Consider the following 17072-nt stretch of genomic DNA (forward strand, 5'->3'; position numbering starts at 1 on the left):
TCAGAATTACCATAAAACTTGAATTAAAAGGGTAGTCCCAATTAGATGCCTGTCCCTTTCAATGGCCTGGTGTGGCTACATGTTCTGACAAATAAGCGCAGGTCTGAATTAGACGCCTGGTCTGGTTTTTATAGACGTTCTTTGGATGTATAAAACCTCTTAAAGCCGGGTCGCCCTCTTGAGCTAATTCTAAGCTGCTTAGATCACACGTATATATAAATGTTTAAACTTTTGTCAAAATGGGCACATCATACACAAGTTAGATTCTTCACCATTCAGTCGTTTAGTTCATTTTACACAATTTTGTCACAATGAGCACCAAATTATTATTCATTCAGATTTACTGTCAGTCTCTCTATCTCTCTGTGCTTGAGGTTGGCCTAGATGGGGTGTCTCTCTGAACTAGATCAAATTATCAAAATTCATACTAGTTGAAATAAACAATTTCATAGTAGCCTATTTCCTGTCTTTGATGAGCAAGAGTTTTGTGTGAAACAAATTAAAGCCCTGTCCCAAATATGGGCAGGTTGAGTTGTGTGATTGAAGCAAATAAAAGCCCAGGCTATTAACTTAACGGTTATGGTAATCAGATTTTCAAGGATATTGATAAGAACATAAAGCACCACTTCCTGTCCCAAACTAATTTTGTTAAGAAGTACATCCCTTAAATCAACATGAGAGAAATAAAAAAGCAAACACTATACAATCTCACCTAAATTGCGTAAGGATGTTTCTCTTCATTGAGACCAATAAATCTACCTGTTTATTTAGAAATGGAAAATCTTCACATATAAAGCACTAAACTAGTTTTTCATGAGATAATATGCTCATAATTTGTACCAAACATCAACAGATATAACATAACATATACATATGTAATACACTGTAATCTGCTTTTAAAAAAATTAATCATACAAAATAAAAATGTCACTTCACTTATCCAGGGGTGTTTAAGCTCTTTCCAGTCCCACATTTGGAGGTCCCCATTCCCTCACACATCACCACTGATGGCTATGACAAAAGAACACAGCAGACAAGTTGACATTACAATATTTATTGAACCAAGAAAACCATTGAGAAAAGAAAATACAGCGGTCATATGATGTACGTCTAAATGTAGCCTGAAATGCACAACTCCATTCACATTTCCACTCTTTAAGGTTTCAATGGCAATCAGATGATGATTGTTTCTGGTGTTCTGTATATGAATATGTGGGAATTTGTCCTGAATGCCTTGTGAGGCAGAGGCACTTTAGATGGAGGCTCAAGATAGCAGCACGATTACACGCCAGGGTTTTCAGAGCAGCAACTCCCCCATCACCCCGAGTTGACGGTCCAGTGTTTTGTACTGGACCACAATCTGGTCCATCGACACATCTGTTCCACTTTGTTTGAACAATGGATTAAATCCCAACAGATTTATGATCAAAATATGACAGAAGAATTATTCAAAATTGCATCTTTATTGATCATCATCAAAATCTGTTTCTCTCATAAAGGAAAACCATTTGAAACTCTACATTCAACCAGAAACAAGCCATTTAATACACTTTTCCTCTAATTTATATATTCCAGCACACGTTTGACTGAATAATACAGAATTGTGGGGAAAAGCCACATTCAATGAAGACGTTTCCAGGTCCATGATTGCCAAAAACATTAAGTGATTTAAGTTGCATCAGGGACTGTTCGTTTTTGTATCATTACATCTTTTTTTCCCTTTTTGTTTCAGGTTTGCTGACTCATGAGTTTGGCAAAGTTTCTTCTTGAAGTGCCTTCAAACATTTTAATTAAGCAAACGTAACATTCGACCTTAAAGCTCACCCCTTTTCATTTGTGTATTGAGGATGGAATAAATATTCTATTCAGTTGATATTCCTTAACCAAGCCAATCTGGATGAAAAATAAATCAGGTTCACTTCTTAAAAGGTTTAAGTTTTTTACCCTCAAAGCTTTAAACAATGTTTCCTTTTTTGATGATACGATAAAGTAAAACATGTTTTCTCTGGCAATATTTACAAATCAGGAGTAAAATGAAAGCACTTTGAGCCACAGTTGCTTTCAATAGTAAACATAATCCTGATCTGGTAAAGGTTTAATTAAAAAATAATCGAACATGAGGTCATAAATCCAAAAATCTACTGAAAACCGTATACATCTATGTTCGTATTTCCCCCCCTCAGACACTCCAGCTCTTAGTGCGAGTGTGTGAGGAGTTCCTATCCTCCGCGCTGCATCAGAGTGCTCGTGTTACTGTGGGTAAATGCTTCAGGTGAAACGAGAAAAGCGTCATGTTCTGAACAGAGCAGGCGGCTGACATCTTTGTTCTCCAATCACCCGCCGTCAGAGCTGGGCGAGCTGTGATTGCCTCTCATCTGTCTTGACTGCCATCCCACTGGACACCTGGGAAGAGGATTTGATTGGCTGATGGTGATCGCAGGGGGCAGACTCTCAGTGTCAGGACTGTATCGTTCCCTTAAGGTACCACATCCCTGCGTGGCTGCTGCAGCACTCCTGGAACAACAGACGATAAAGTTAGATCAGAGATAGATAAAAGAAGCTCCTTAAAAAGGTTCAGTCCCATCACCCATCTCACATTGAGCAGCCGGTCAATGTCCGCTTTAGAGGCATCTCCAAACTCCTGCGTCACTCTGACTTGTATCATATTTCTCCTGATCCGGTAGTTCTTTGTGAATAGTTCATAGAGCAGTCGACGGTGCTGGAGGAGGAAATACAGAACACAATCAACACAGAAGAAATACCGCACACTCACATTTTCAGTTTTAACTCATCTTCACGTTGGGTAATTTGACAAAGGAAGTCTCGTTCAGACATTTGCAGCTACACACAAAGACTGTTTGACCACAAAGTGTCAACCGTCACTGCCTCTCATTTAACATTAAAAGAAATTCGAAGAAACAAGACAGAAAAAATAAAAAAAATAACACTTGGTGGGCAACTTTGCCACTAACTTTGGTTGTAGCCTACTTTTCTCATTTGTGATGCTTTGCAATAGCGCTGCAACTAGCCAATCAATGCCCACTATGAGAAACACTGCATGTGGTTTCTGAAACTCACAGGAAATTCAGTCATCACTGAAAGCTCTGACTTGTGTCTGCAAAAGTCTGCATGTAAAAAGTGAGACAGGAAGTATGTTGACTACTATAAACCTGTTTTCAAAAAGTGTGTTTACCTTGTCGAACTCCTCTCCAGTCTCCCACAAACCAAACACCTTCTGTTCATCAGAGGCAGCTGTGCTCTGAGCAGGAAACTAAAGTCAGAGGGAAACAGCAATGTCAGAAAAGCATTTGACCAGGAGTGTACCACTTCAAATGCCTGAACCTGCTCCTAAGTCTGAGCAGGGAAGTAAAGCCATACTCTTTCCTCTCTAAACATGCACTATGAAGAAAGACACTTGTATAAAGATTCATTAATCATGAACTACAAGATTGTGTTTGGACTGGCAAACGTGTGTTTAAAACAAAAATAATAAATGTCCAACAAAACCTTTATTCAAGAGTGCCATTTTATGCATTAACTAACAAGCAACAGCGATGTCAAGTAGCTTTCCTTTCTGTCAGACTCCTCTTTTGTTCGTTAATTAGATTTTCTGCCCAAATGCCAAACACAACAAGAGGCCAAGCACTGCTGTGACCACAAGGACCAACACTGAGCGCTCCAAACCAGGATTACCCTCCAGACACAAGCCACCGACTCAAACCTGATTTATGAACAGTCAGACATCTAAACAACAGTGTTTACAGTTACGTAGAAGGCGAGTCACCTGATTCCAGATCTGCCTGCGTTTGCAAACAACAAACCGACTTTGTCCACTGGCTGAGCAGTAATGAGCTTTACTTTCAGGCTAATAATCTGTTGCATAACGAATATGGCGTCTGGCCATTCCTTCCCCTACAGTGTTTAAAATCCTCTTACGTCAAGATGGGATGAGACCTAAGCTAGGACAGGGCTGGTCCTGGTAGGAGACCTGGTTAATAAAACAAGAGCATGGGGCACAGATGACCCTGCCCTTTGAGCAAACACCATGTCAATTAAACCCCAGCTAAAAAAGCAACGCTGACAGATTACATCCATCTACATTATGCCAACAAACAGCAACCTTCATCCACACACGGAGGAAAGACAAACACGCTACAAACACACAGAGGTGTCAGGTGGCTGCTGGAACTTGAGTAGAACCTGAGAACCAGGTTTGCATTGCTTCAGTGCACCGACTGCTTTACAAGCAACAAAGAGCTCACAAGCGAAACTACCGTTAATGTCGTTATTCTGTTTGAGAAAACTGATATCTTCATTCAGGCTGCCAGCGAGAAAACCCTCTCATTCAGCGCCCGCAGGCAGTTTAAACTAGACAGGTACCAGAGTGGCAGCGGCTCTTAATCCAAGACACAAAACGGGACAGTGATCTCAGCGCTTCAAAATCAGATGTGCAGGTGAAACAGAGGAACGCTAATCGAATTAATGAAATGTAACTACCACATGTTTGGGGGAAATGTTTAAAAACTTGCAGTTCAACGCGTCAGAGTAAGAGTAATCAAATGATCCTGCAGAGGATATCACATTTACTAGGACTGTGTTCAAAACCGCAACAGCACTGTGTCGTATTGACTTTGAAACTACTGTAAACTACTGTATTGACATAACTCAGAAGTCTCTAATAGGAAAATAAAAGTGTAATAATATATTTATAAAATAATATGAGATATACATTTTTCAACATGTAAAGATTTTTCTATGCTGTTTCTACCCAAGTATCTATCCCTCGGTTATTTTATAGCAATTTCTCATCTGGATATCCAGATGAGAAATGTGCTACATTTATTATATAAACAGCATATATTGTAATAATGAGGACGGCAAAAATTATTTTCATTATTGATTAATCTTCTCACTTACACTTGCTGTTATACTCAAGTCAAAATGTCATGTCAAAAATAGTGAAAAGGAGACGTCTTTAAATTGCTTGTTTTGTCCAACAGTCTGAAACCCAAATATATCACATTTACTAACATGTGACAAAACATTGGCAATATCCTCACATTTGAAAAGTTCTTGGCATTTTGGCTTTAAAAAAACACAAACACAAATGATTAATTGATTATTAAAACTGTTCAACTTATTAACCAAACAACTTAGTGATTACCTGACAACACTCTGAAGTTGTTTATCACTAATAACTTGTTGCAGCTATAGCACTAACTGCACTGTTTAAAGGGAAAATTGGGAGGAGGAGAAAAATATTGTTCCCGCCTGAAAGCAATATATTCTTAAGTGTTTTGAAGCCCGATAATCCCTTAAACACCAGAGAAACCTTTTACAACACCTCACCCACACTAATGCAGCCCCGTGCAACGTTTTGCCAAAATAATGTCAGTCTGTACACTGCTCAGGAATGTGATTAGGCAACACAAATTATAGAGACACAGATTGAGAGATGGGAGGAAAATAGGAGCATCCAGTGTGAATGAACTGAAGATGATCTCCTCCCTGAATACTCACAGGAACCATTATCTGTTTGCACTGGCAGAGCAGTATGGCGTCCTGCAGCATGTGGTCCGAGATGGAGTGGAAGACGCTCCGTCCCACCGGCATTGAAGCCAGGTGGAGGTTAAACAGCCTCTTAAACTCGTTCAGCGTCAGTACAAAATGCTTCCTGAAAGTCTTTCTCACAAAGTCCAGCAGCTCCTGAGACGACGTATTGGCAGGACTTCCCCCGTTACCATTGGTGTGATCGAAGCCAGGGTAACCATTGACCGAACCGTTGAGGATGGCGGAGGAGGACGGGGAAGGGGAAGTGTCCATAGGTTCGTCTTCGGGTTCCTGTTTGATGCGGACGCTGCTTCCTGCCCGCTTGGAGTCCAAGTCCTTCTGTAGGGAAGACTGCTTCTCTTGTGCACACTCCTGAGCCATCTTTAGGCGTTGCTCCCCGCTGACATGGACAAGCTCTGAAAACACACACACACATAACCAGGCTCAAGATAGATATAAATAAATATTATTTCATTTGCAATTTATTAACAGGTGGCTTTTACAAACACAACTCAGTACACACCAGCCTGAGGAGAATTCTTTGGCACAAAGTCTTCTTTAGAGAAGTTAAAGACCTTTTCCAACCTAAAACGAAAGATTGGTACAAATTAAAACATCCACTACCCTAAGAGCAACATTAAATAGCACTTCCATAATTGACAATACCACCCTGGTGTGATGGAGCAGATTCTGCAGTTTAAAAAAAACATTCCTCCTGCTTCTCTGAGTGTAACCTACTTGCTCTGGATGCCAAGCCACAGCATGTGTTGCCTGTGGGCAACATCTTGGTGTTTCTTAATGAAGTCTACATCAGTAGGCAGCAGGAACTCCCAGCCACGGTTGACTCGAGGAACTGCCACATGCTCCAGGAACTCCTTCACATCCTCTGGAGGAAGCTGACGGAGACAGAAGGAAGGACGTGTTAGTTCTGTTTACCTGGATGAACAAATCAGCTGTAGCCTCAAGGTGACAGAAGCAAGCTTTCAAAGACACTTCTGCTCCAATGAAGCTGCTCAGCACCTAAACAACCATGAAAGACAGAGCATGTCCCAGGTGTAGCAGTTTGTTTATGTAGCTCTCGCACAAAGAACCTCATTCGGCTGTTGATGTAAACAAGAACATAGTCTTGCAAACACACCAATTAAAGGACAGTTCAGGATTTTTGAAGTGGGGCTGTATGAGGTAGTCAGGGGTGATGCAGAAAAAAAAAAAAAAGAAAACTGTGCCCGGTCCATAAGCATTTTCTATGGGTCCCTCCCCGCATCCACGGCTATTCATTTCAGTATCTTTGTGGGCTCTCCTCTCAAAAAAGGGCCCTGTGTACTCAGTTCTACAGTTGAGAAAATATAGTTTCAAAAGAAATGGCAGTCTGACGGCAAGGTAACGTGCTGAAAATATTCTAAACATAGCATGCACTGAGTGATTTTTTTCAGTGGCCTTCCTTTAGGTGGCTAAAATACGTTTTGCTGCTCAATACCTCATACAGCCTACTTCCAAAAACCTCAACAATCCCTTGTGCAAATTCATTCACACATTATTTTAAGAGGCTTGCTATTTTATTCACTACTTGCAATATTTCTGCAATAAATTGTCAAATCAGAAGGATACGTTGGCAATATAACCAACCAATTCAGTCCAGTCTACAAAATTAAAAAAGAGAAAGCACTTTCTCCCCACGACCCTGTACACAGGATAAGCGGTTGACGATGGATGGATGGAAAGCACTTTCTTGCAAATAAGAACCCGAGAGACTAATGTACCATGAAAGCAGCCTCTGGGTCAGCATACGTTTTTCACTGCTAACTTGCAATTTTTAAGATGGTAAAAAATTGTTACAAACTAAGCCACTTTCTAAAAAGAAAACCTATATGATTTTTTTTTTTTGGGGCACAAAAGATCCAGGGCCATTTTCAGCTGTCATTATCAAGCTGGAACATTCAGCCATTTTGGGACTGTGTGTTGTGATCCTTACTTTGATGATGGATGTAATCTCCTTTCTCATCACAGAGCGCTCCAGAGTGAACCTCCACATCTACAAGAGGAAAACAACTGAGTCACAATCACTTTAAAACCATGTCTACCACACACAAAACACGCCATCAGGAATGACACTGTTATTAGTTTAATGTTGAGTAACAGTAGCTCACCACAAAGTCTCTACCACGGCAGAGCACTTCAGCAGGAACGCCACTGTGAGGACTGCAGGTGTTTTTAGGATACAGAACATCACTAGGAAGAAAGAAAAATAATACAGAAATATCATTCAACTGCAATGACAGTGAGTTTAATGTGAAAAATATTAAAATCATAAAGAACACACAGCCCTGTCATTGTAATCTGCAGAGCTCTCTTGAGAGTTGAGTGAGACGTAATCTTCAAACACTATTAATCTGTGTAAAACGTTGTGACATTTGCTTCCCTTTAAAATAATCTGCATTGAAGCTGTCTGGTCTCACCTCTTGACAACCCAGTTCCCCTGAACCAGCAGCGCCACCTGTTGGATGCAGCGCAGCACAGCGGTCGAGTCCGTGCCAGAGGCGAGCAGGCCCATCAGGTTAGCAAACGGCATCACCTTGACTAAAGATGAGAGGAGACATGATGAAGGAAATATACCATTCCTGTCAGAGGAACGACAACTAACTGTTGAAATGTTGAAAACTGACAGAGTACCCCTAAGTGATGATAACCATAAGCCTATAATATTAAACAAAGAAGCTGATCCGAGTACATACTGAAAACCAACCTTTTGGTAAAAACAAAAGAAGAAAAAAGATGTTTTTCACATTTTGTTACCATGTACATCATTATCCCTAAAAATACTAGGCAAATTCCTTGTTTGTTAAAACACCTGCTTAGCAATAAGTCTGATTTAAACCATTTCACATTTGTCTGGGATTCATACTAATGCTTTGCCACCCCCGTGTGGCACAAAGACAAACTGCATGGGACCAGATGTCACATCTATCTGACTGGTCAGTTTTGTGTGTTGGCCTACCATTCTTCATCAGGGTCTTGACTTGGTCTCCCAGTGGCAGAGTGCGGAGCTGAGCCATGGAAAGAACATTACTGGGACCAGCAGGCTTCACACTGAAGCAGTCAAATAGGACAATGTTAATGATGCGACTCTGGATTAGTCATCCTGTTGAAATCCTAGATCTTTTTTTGGTTAGAAGTGTTAAGAATACTTACACTATTTCCTCTGCAAGAGGGGGCATCAGCATTGCCAGGTACTCCCTACAAAAACAAGAAAAGGAAGTCAGGGAGAGAGGTGATCATGTAAAGAGGGATCCAAGAAGAATTACATCAATATAAGCAATCATAGCCCAAACATCTCCAACAACGACAAACCAGGGAATTGGTTGTCCCCGCTGATCAGACATTTACTAAAATCCACATATTTGCAATCAGAGGTGACTGAAAATACTTTGCTTTGTAATTCTATGCTGCATAACCAAAAAAAGAATTTGGCTCAGACCCCTTACTAAGAAATAATCTAGACTCCCAGTCTAAAGTGTGATTTATACTTTTGCGTTGAATCGGCCTGACATGCACCTCCTCAAAAATGTAACTACGCATCAGGGCGACACAGATTGTAAGAACTGTGGCTGGTCAGCTGGGTAGCCTCGTAATGCCTCCGAGCCGAAAGGAAGTGCCCTGTGCTTGGAAGTAAATTTTACTAGCAGCCAAATAGTGGCTGTAACACAGTGGATCAATATATTTGAGCGTCACAACCCAGGCAAAATTAATGTGATCCATTCAGTCAAAAATATTTGAAAAGTCTATAACAGACACACGTATATAATTTTATCCACATTCAAGTTAGCGGAGGGCTAAACCGAAAGTAAGCCTGCTTAGCCGGCAAAAGACAACACAGTGGAAGCTGTAGCGCTACCGCCAACTAGCGTTTGGCAGTGTGTTTGCAGAACAATGCAGACACCGACGCAAGTATAAATGCATGGCTATGTGCGTAGCTGACGCCGTAGGCTACGACGTAGACCCAACGCAGGAGTATAAATCACTCTTTAGTGAAATTAATCAAATGTATTCAAATATCATTGATACTCACTTAGGAGATTTGACCAGTTCAGAGTTCTCTGAGGCATCCACTGACTGGCAGAACAGGTACTGCCGTTCGTGCTCTGAGCGGCTATCCTGAATTAACATGACAAAGACAATATCCAAATGTAAAATCAGACAATCGCGAATATAACCAAACAACAGAAGGAGGATGTAATCAAACAGAGGAAAGTACAAGATAAATCACCTTTGTCCACTGACCCAAAAATGATTTAAGCATGTAAAAGAAAAAAAAGAAGAGGGAATGAGTGCCCGCCCTACCTTGACACCGTGGTAATGCAGGTGAATCCAGGGCTCCTCCGCCTGCTTCTTCTGGAGGAACTCATACGACTGGATCCTCCTCTGCCGAGCCTGCTCCGACTCAGGACGAGCAAACCTCACCTGAAGAGTAAATGGAAAGTTTTAGAAATGAGGGGTTTAAATTGGCACATAAATTCAATGATATCTTGAGTTTGTGTGCACAAATCTTCACCGTGATAGCCTTGACGTCGTCCTCTGCTTCATCCTGTGAGGAATCTCCACCTGCAGACATAAGACTCTGGTCATATAAACAGTCATCGTACATGGTCACACCAGTTAGCACAACATTTTATTCTAATAAACAACAAGATTCTACTTATAGCAACAAATAAATAAAAAATAAAAAAAAGTAAAATATGTGCCAAATTTGTTATCTCTGCTGTAGGGGGCTTCATTTTTTGGTTTATAAAATGTCAGAAAACAGTGAAAATTGTTTTTTTTACAGGGTCTAGGGGTGACATCTCTAAATGTATTGTGTTGTGTTATCTAAACATCAGTCTTAAACCCAAAGCTTTACCCGTTTATCATTGTATAAAACAGGAAAGCAGTAAATCCTCACATTTGAGAAGCTGGAAGCAAAGAATTGTGACAAAAAGTTACATAAATGAAAGTCTAAATGTTCTGTCAATCTACTAATGAATTAATCAACCAATTTAATGCAGCTTTAAAAAGACTACACAAATTATAGATCATGATATTAGTTACTAGTCATTAGGGACGTGACAAGACACTTAACCCACGGGACTAGACGAGATTGGGTTCACGAGATCGAGACGAGATTTTAACGCCATTTTTAAGAAATATTTAATGCTGAATTATATGAAAATTTTGAGCATTAAACACTTTATTTCCTGCATTCTGATAATTTTTTCTGCACCAGTTTATGGAGATTTTTTTATGTATTTATATAAAGACAAACAAAATTCAGGTGGCAGGTGACAATACAAAATCTATAACCTAACTAACAGAATATAAGTCAGCACAGCTCTCGGGCACTCTGTGCTGCTCGATATGGGATTTTTTTTGGGATTTTCTCATGTCATTGCTATCATAATAATGTTAAACAGGGCTCTCCTAGATAGGCAAATTATAAACTTAGCCTCCTCCACTGATAAACACGGCATTACCTTTGTGGCTAATTTAGCAACAGGCAGCGTTATCTGCTGTTGACACTGCTTAGCCTGGAGAGGGCAGTGGAAAAATGGGAGACTTAGCAAGTCTGATCTCCGAAGAGGAAAAGGGGCTCTAGAAGTAACCTCTTTAAATGTGACTGTGGCACCTTTTCACCTCAATGATAAATCATTTACTTTTAATTTAGTTATAAACTCCAGGACTTCAATAGCTCCTGTGTTTCAGCAAATTTTCTGCTCATGGTCTAAACTTTCTGCACATTCAGAATCTCTCCCACAGATCTGTGTTCTTTGACATGTCCAGATAAAAACGCAGAATATTACCAGACTAACATCATCATTTAATGAAATGTCTACCTGCCCTTTGCTCTGCTGGTAATAACTATCCCCTTCAGACCGTTTGACCGACGCAGTTTGGGACTGCATGTTGCATGTGAAGTCAGGTCACGTACAGCCCATGGCGATCCGTCCTTGCACCGTTACAGAGCTCGTTACAGTTTTTTTTGAAGCACTAATTTATTAATTTAACACGCACTGAAGTGTAAAGTATTAACATTGCGGTAGTAGCCATCCTCCGTGGTAGGTTTGACCAATAGTGCGGTATTTCAATTTTGCGGTTATTGCAACAGCCCTATCACGGCGAACGCCGGTGTGAATCAGCTGGGTGGAGTTGATTTGCTCCGCTAGTCTCTTATCAGTTATACCTTTGTAATTCACTGCGTGAGAAATTTAATGTGTGGCTTGAGAGCGTGTGAAAAAAGTTATTTGCGTGAGTCTCGCGAGATAGCTTTTTACCTGACGGGAATTCTTGTCACAATTTAATCTCGCGCCGATCTTGCAGCCCTACTAGTCATGTTTTAAATTGAACAATGACAGAGAATTAAGAAACAGTAAAAACTAAAATCCCTATGATGTTCTGTTATTTAAAAAATACATTTAAAAAAAATGAACCTACACTAATCTCTGCCATATATATTTTTATTTTGAAAAGAAGAAAAAGAGACTCACCTTCATTGGCTGCCTCCCTCTCTCTGGTTTTAGTGTCAGCCTTGTCCAGGTAAGAGAAGCTGGGTCTCATCTGGAGGATTCCCGTCAGAGGTGTGACGTGAAGCTCACCTATTCAAATAAATAATCAAACAGTCAGAAAGCAAAATCTTACATTTGAACAGTAATAATGAAGCGGTGGTTGATTGTGGATTCATGTTTGTATGTCTTGAAGTCGATAATGTTGACAGATTTGGTTATCTTTAATGTAAACACACAGTAAACTCCACCAAAATAACAATGCTTAAGATAAAAAAGGTAACGCTTAGAAAGATTCACATGGACTTTGTGAACACGCTGTGTATTTACAGCTGTGGCTGTATTTATAAGAAGCAGTTTAGAGAAACAAAAACGCATGCACGGTACTCAGATCAGACCTTTGCGAAATACAGCAACAGCATATCTGGAGGTGTTGGTGGTGGCCTGGATGGAGGAAAAGGTCTGTTTATCCATCATTTTCCTGGAAAAGAAAAATAAGAGGACAAAAGTCAGCCAAAATTGTACTTTTGGACAATATTGCCAGTTACCAGCTTTTTATCTAATGTGAAAGGAATAGTTCGACATGTTGGTGAAATACACTTGGTTGGGCCGGGAGTTTGGGACTGCCACCGCCAAGCAAAAGTACTTCTTAAAACGATGAAATGATCTATAGAATACTCTTACTAAACTCATTGTTAGCTGCAGCCCCTAGTGCACAGCTCAGATATTTGCTCACCCCCTCCCCCTTTCTCACAAACACAGTAGCTGCTTTCATACAAAGATCCCGCAATAAATGCTAAAAAATTATCCTCCATTCTGCCGCATTCGCTCATTCATACGTTTGTAGCATAATCCCGCAACCGTTACCAACGTGACTTCTTCCCTTTCCCATAGTCTTGTGCTTTCTCGTCCTTCTTATCACTTTCTGCAGGTGTTTCTGGCTCTGGAGCTGTGGAGTCTGGATCTGTGGTTGCAAGTTACCTGCTGCCCCCGTGTTCCTGCTCGACACCCTCTGCTACAACAACTATTGTTACTAGTCCTATTGTTATTATTGTTATTATAATCATTAACATTACAATTATTATCATTAACACTACTGTAAATATCAGTACCATTATTCATTCAGTCTATAGCAACATTACCTTTACTGTCTGTACCTTTGTGTATATATTGTGTAGGCTGCCTCCCTCCCCTCTCTCTCTCTCTTGCCCTCTCTCTCTCTCTCTCACCCCAACCGGTCGAGGCAGATGGCCGTCCACCCTGAGCCATGGTTCTGCTCTAGGTTCTTGCCTCTTAAAAGAAGTTTTTCCTTGCCTCTGTCGCCTAGTGCTGCTCTTGGTGGGAATTGTTGGGCTTCTGTAAATAACATCACAGAGTACGGTCTAGACCTGCTCTTTTATGAAAAGCGCTCTGAAATAAGGCAGTGTGAAAGCGGCTATTGACAACAGACCCGTCTGTGAATAGCCCCTCCTCTTCATGCACACTCTGAATACAAAGATGATATCATGTGCACATTTCCCAAAACTGTCAAACTTTTGCTTTAAGACACTGGCGGTGAATAATAACTAGCTCTCGTGGACAGTAGCATACAAACAGGGTCCTGGCAGTGTGAGTGCTGATTAGGTACACATACGCTGAATATGTGTTGGTTTCTTCATAAGCCGTCCCGTCCACATTCAGAGCTATCTGCTCTCCTTTGCTACGACAGTAGTTTGGACTCATTGTGTTCATAGCCATTTCCAACTCCACCTGTGTTATGGGGTGGTACAAAAAAAACATTAAGAACAATTTCGATACTGGATGGATGATAAAAATAAGAAAAGAGCCTTTTTACCCTTTGCTGTTTGGGTTTGATCTTAGCAGCTAAGTGGTTGACATCATCATAGGTCATATTGGATGGTCGGACGGGGTACTGTGTCAGAAAAAACAATAAAAGGTGACTTGTGACATCTCAGTCACACTACAGAAGAACAAAGATGAGATGATTTATAGAAAATGTTAACACAATGAGTCAGACTTTTCAGCATTAAGTACAGCCAAGAAAAAGATTACCTGGAAAAGATACAGCTTATCTGCAAGGCTTTTGGCAAGGTACACATCAATCTAAAAGAGAGAATAAAATGATCAAAGTTATTCTCTGAGTATACAAACTATACCTGGAAGTATTTCTCATGTACGCAGCCTTTTCTACAAAGCCATTATATGAATTTGAAGAGAGTTGTGTAACTGCTTCTGATGCTGTTTGTAAATGCTTGTCTGTGACCTGCTGTGTTTTGTTTAGCATCTTATCTTCTGCTCTATTCCTTCTGCTATACTCTTGCCTCTCAGTGCTTTTCCTTTCCGTTACATTCATTAACTCTGTTTGCAGCGACACAGCGATCCCTGGGGTCATGTCACCTTATGTAAAAATGATCCAAGTGCAGTGTGGGACACCGATTTTAAATTATGGAAAATAAGAGCACACAAGTGGCTTACGATTGAGAAGCACTATTAGCAGATTAACCCTGAGTTGAGGAACCAGAATTGGGAGGGAACAAGTCAGATCATATTATCCACACCCAACATATTAAACAGAGCCAAATGCCCTTTATGTTAAGCAATAACACTTGAGGTTACTAAAATGGATATCGGGGAGGCATTGCAAGCCTTCGATAAATAAGGATCTTAAATGGTTATGATTAGATATCTTCTGTCCCAGAAGGACTGTGCATGTACACAGTTTTCAAAATACAGCAGCCTACGTGACATTTTAATAGACTAGCTTAACATGGGGTAGTTCACAGCTATAACTAAGACAAAAAAACAAACTGAAGGTAGAAGACTGATGTAGTTCTATATTTGTGTAATTGTCAACAATCCCAACAATGCTTTAATCCATCTCTCTATACTGTGTAATTTTCCCACCCAGTCTGGGAACTCGGTTACAAGATCATTCATTCATTCTTCACTGGTGTGTTTTTTAATAGTTTTTGAACAACAATGGAGGTTTGCACACAGAGGAATAAGATATATCAGGGTTCACCTACACAGGGAACACTTTTTGGCCGGATAAATCACCAGCCTTATCATTTGACTCTGGCCTATGGACATACCTCTTCTATAATGGGGTCATCGTCATCCCCGCTGGCCATATTGATGTGAGCAGAGCGTGGAGGGGAGAGGAGGTGAAACAGGAGAGGAGCTGCAGCAGATCACAGAAATGCAACCTGGAAACAAAGAAACACTGAACCGGAGGACTTTATTTTATGGCTACACCTTCACATCACTAGTACCAAGTGGCTAACACCCAGACTGGTAACGAATAAAATTAAATAAAATTGTAATCCAACATATTAAGGTTATATCAGAATTCATTACAATTTGTCACTGTTTCACAGGAATCTGTAGTAGAGGGTCTATCTTTTAACCCATAACAGAAAGTGAACCTAAAGTTAGTCTAAAGCCAGACCATGCTCATGCAGTCTGTCAAGTGATGCCTTCACTGACACAGCCAGGTAATAAAAAACTCACATGATGCAAGACACTGCAATCCAAATTAAATGGGTGTTACGTTAGAGTTAACATGTCAAACAGTGATTTCAGACTGTTACAATAGTCATTATAGGAAATTACTCTTGAACAGAAAGTCCTATTAACGGCTGTTAGCTTGATTAGCAAGCTAGCAACAAACAGCCACTTGTCAAAGGCCTGCACTAACTTACACTGCGGGTTATATTTTCATTCCCTAACAAAAAATATACACTTGTAAAACAATGGAAAACCGCTTCAACACGTCTCTTTCCTGTGGTTAAACAAACGTATACGCAACGAAACTACCTAACATGAAGGTAGCCGGTGGCAAGACAACTTTAGCATAAGCAAGCTAGCTAGCTTGGCGTGCTAACCTACACATGCACAGTCAAAATAACACAAGTCAGTCACCAGGAGCTTGGTTTTACAGCTCATTTCTCCTAAACAAAGTCCAAAAAACTTACCTCTCACCTGCACACTGCACTGTACAGTTTTAGCTATTTCATTCGTGTCTGAACAGTCCAGAAATGTGGTGCGTAGAGGTGTAGGAGGAGTGTCTAACTCAGGGTATCACAGCTGAAGTCAGTCGGTACCATGTTGACTCTGCTCCACACACAGGACACGTGGGGAGGAGCCCATGCCCATAATGCACAGCGAGCCGACTGCAAGGTTGGCTTTTCTAATTGTTTCATTTCACCAGGTTTGTGTGCAGTTCGCAAGCATTTAATGTGTGTACAATGCCATTCATTATGCTGTAATGTGTGAAAAGTTTATGGCAGCGGTGGGATTCGAACCCACGCCCCCGAAGAGACTGGAGCCTTAATCCAGCGCCTTAGACCGCTCGGCCACGCTACCTTGATACAAACTTATCGGGGCCCCTTTCATAATATCCAGTACTGCTTTATGACTAATCGTTTTATTGTAAGTTCTAGCTTTAAAATCAAACCTACCCTTCATATTTTTATAGCTCTTCACACAGTCCTCACAACAGCAGACTATGTAGACTGAACGGTGTGGATAACCTTTAATTGTTTTCACATAGGCCTACTTTTGTTTACAGACCTACTCCTTTTGTTAAGATAAAATAAGATAAAACTGTAAGTTATGTATCCCGTGGGAAATTGCTGTGCAGCACTTGCAGTACAAAGTAGGACACAGTGCAAGGTCACAGTATATAAAATATCAATAAACATATATCCAATATGCATACATACACTCATTTTTACGGTGGCTCCGAGGGCTCAGTGAGGAACATTTTAAAAGGACTATGAAATGTTTTTTGAGGATTATTTTGCGTTTGCTTGCAATACTTTGCGTCCCCTCGCAATATGTTTTGTGTTCCCTCGCAATACTTTTGCATCCTCTCGCAATACTTTTGCATCCTCTCGCAATATGTTTTGTGTTCCCTCGCAATACTTTTGCATCCTCTCGCAATACTTTTGCATCCTCTCGCAATATGTTTTGTGTTCCCTCGCAATACTT

General features: G+C 40.5%; 1 protein-coding gene and 1 non-coding gene across 4 annotated transcripts; both read right to left on the minus strand.

Moving 5' to 3' along the window:
• Positions 1–1038: 1038 nt before the first annotated feature.
• Positions 1039–16226, minus strand: polr3e (polymerase (RNA) III (DNA directed) polypeptide E). Of its 3 annotated transcripts, none has more exons than XM_046069468.1 (21): positions 16055–16226; positions 15173–15261; positions 14133–14183; positions 13915–13992; positions 13714–13829; positions 12479–12561; positions 12066–12173; positions 10100–10149; positions 9889–10008; positions 9617–9702; positions 8740–8784; positions 8546–8637; positions 8007–8127; positions 7698–7779; positions 7523–7582; positions 6289–6446; positions 6074–6135; positions 5521–5966; positions 3194–3271; positions 2597–2719; positions 1039–2514 (listed from the first exon to the last, which is right to left on the minus strand). In XM_046069468.1, exons 2-21 carry the CDS (start codon positions 15209–15211, stop codon positions 2458–2460), a joined length of 2055 nt encoding a protein of 684 aa, XP_045925424.1. In that variant the 5' UTR covers positions 15212–15261; positions 16055–16226; the 3' UTR covers positions 1039–2457. The 3 variants fall into 3 exon arrangements, with proteins under 3 accessions (XP_045925424.1, XP_045925422.1, XP_045925423.1); XM_046069466.1 differs by having other exon boundaries at positions 15173–15286; XM_046069467.1 differs by having other exon boundaries at positions 15173–15286; positions 16062–16225.
• Positions 16227–16363: 137 nt separating this feature from the next.
• trnal-aag lies at positions 16364–16445 on the minus strand. Its single transcript has one exon. It is a non-coding gene; the product is annotated as a tRNA-Leu (tRNA).
• Between the last annotated feature and the right edge of the window lie 627 nt (positions 16446–17072).

This window comes from Micropterus dolomieu, linkage group LG14 (assembly GCF_021292245.1).
Source record: "Micropterus dolomieu isolate WLL.071019.BEF.003 ecotype Adirondacks linkage group LG14, ASM2129224v1, whole genome shotgun sequence".
NCBI lineage: Eukaryota > Metazoa > Chordata > Actinopteri > Centrarchiformes > Centrarchidae > Micropterus > Micropterus dolomieu.

What these genes read in the sequence shown, in the direction of transcription:
- polr3e (XM_046069468.1), bottom strand. Translation starts at nt 15,211, where the DNA reads ATGGCCAGCGGGGATGACGATGACCCCATTATAGAAGAG. An exon ending in ATGACCCCATTATAGAAGAG is followed by an intron (nt 14,184 to 15,172) that starts GTATGTCCATAG and finishes TCTCTCTTTTAG; the next exon opens with ATTGATGTGTACCTTGCCAA. An exon ending in ACGACGTCAAGGCTATCACG is followed by an intron (nt 10,009 to 10,099) that starts GTGAAGATTTGT and finishes TTTACTCTTCAG; the next exon opens with GTGAGGTTTGCTCGTCCTGA.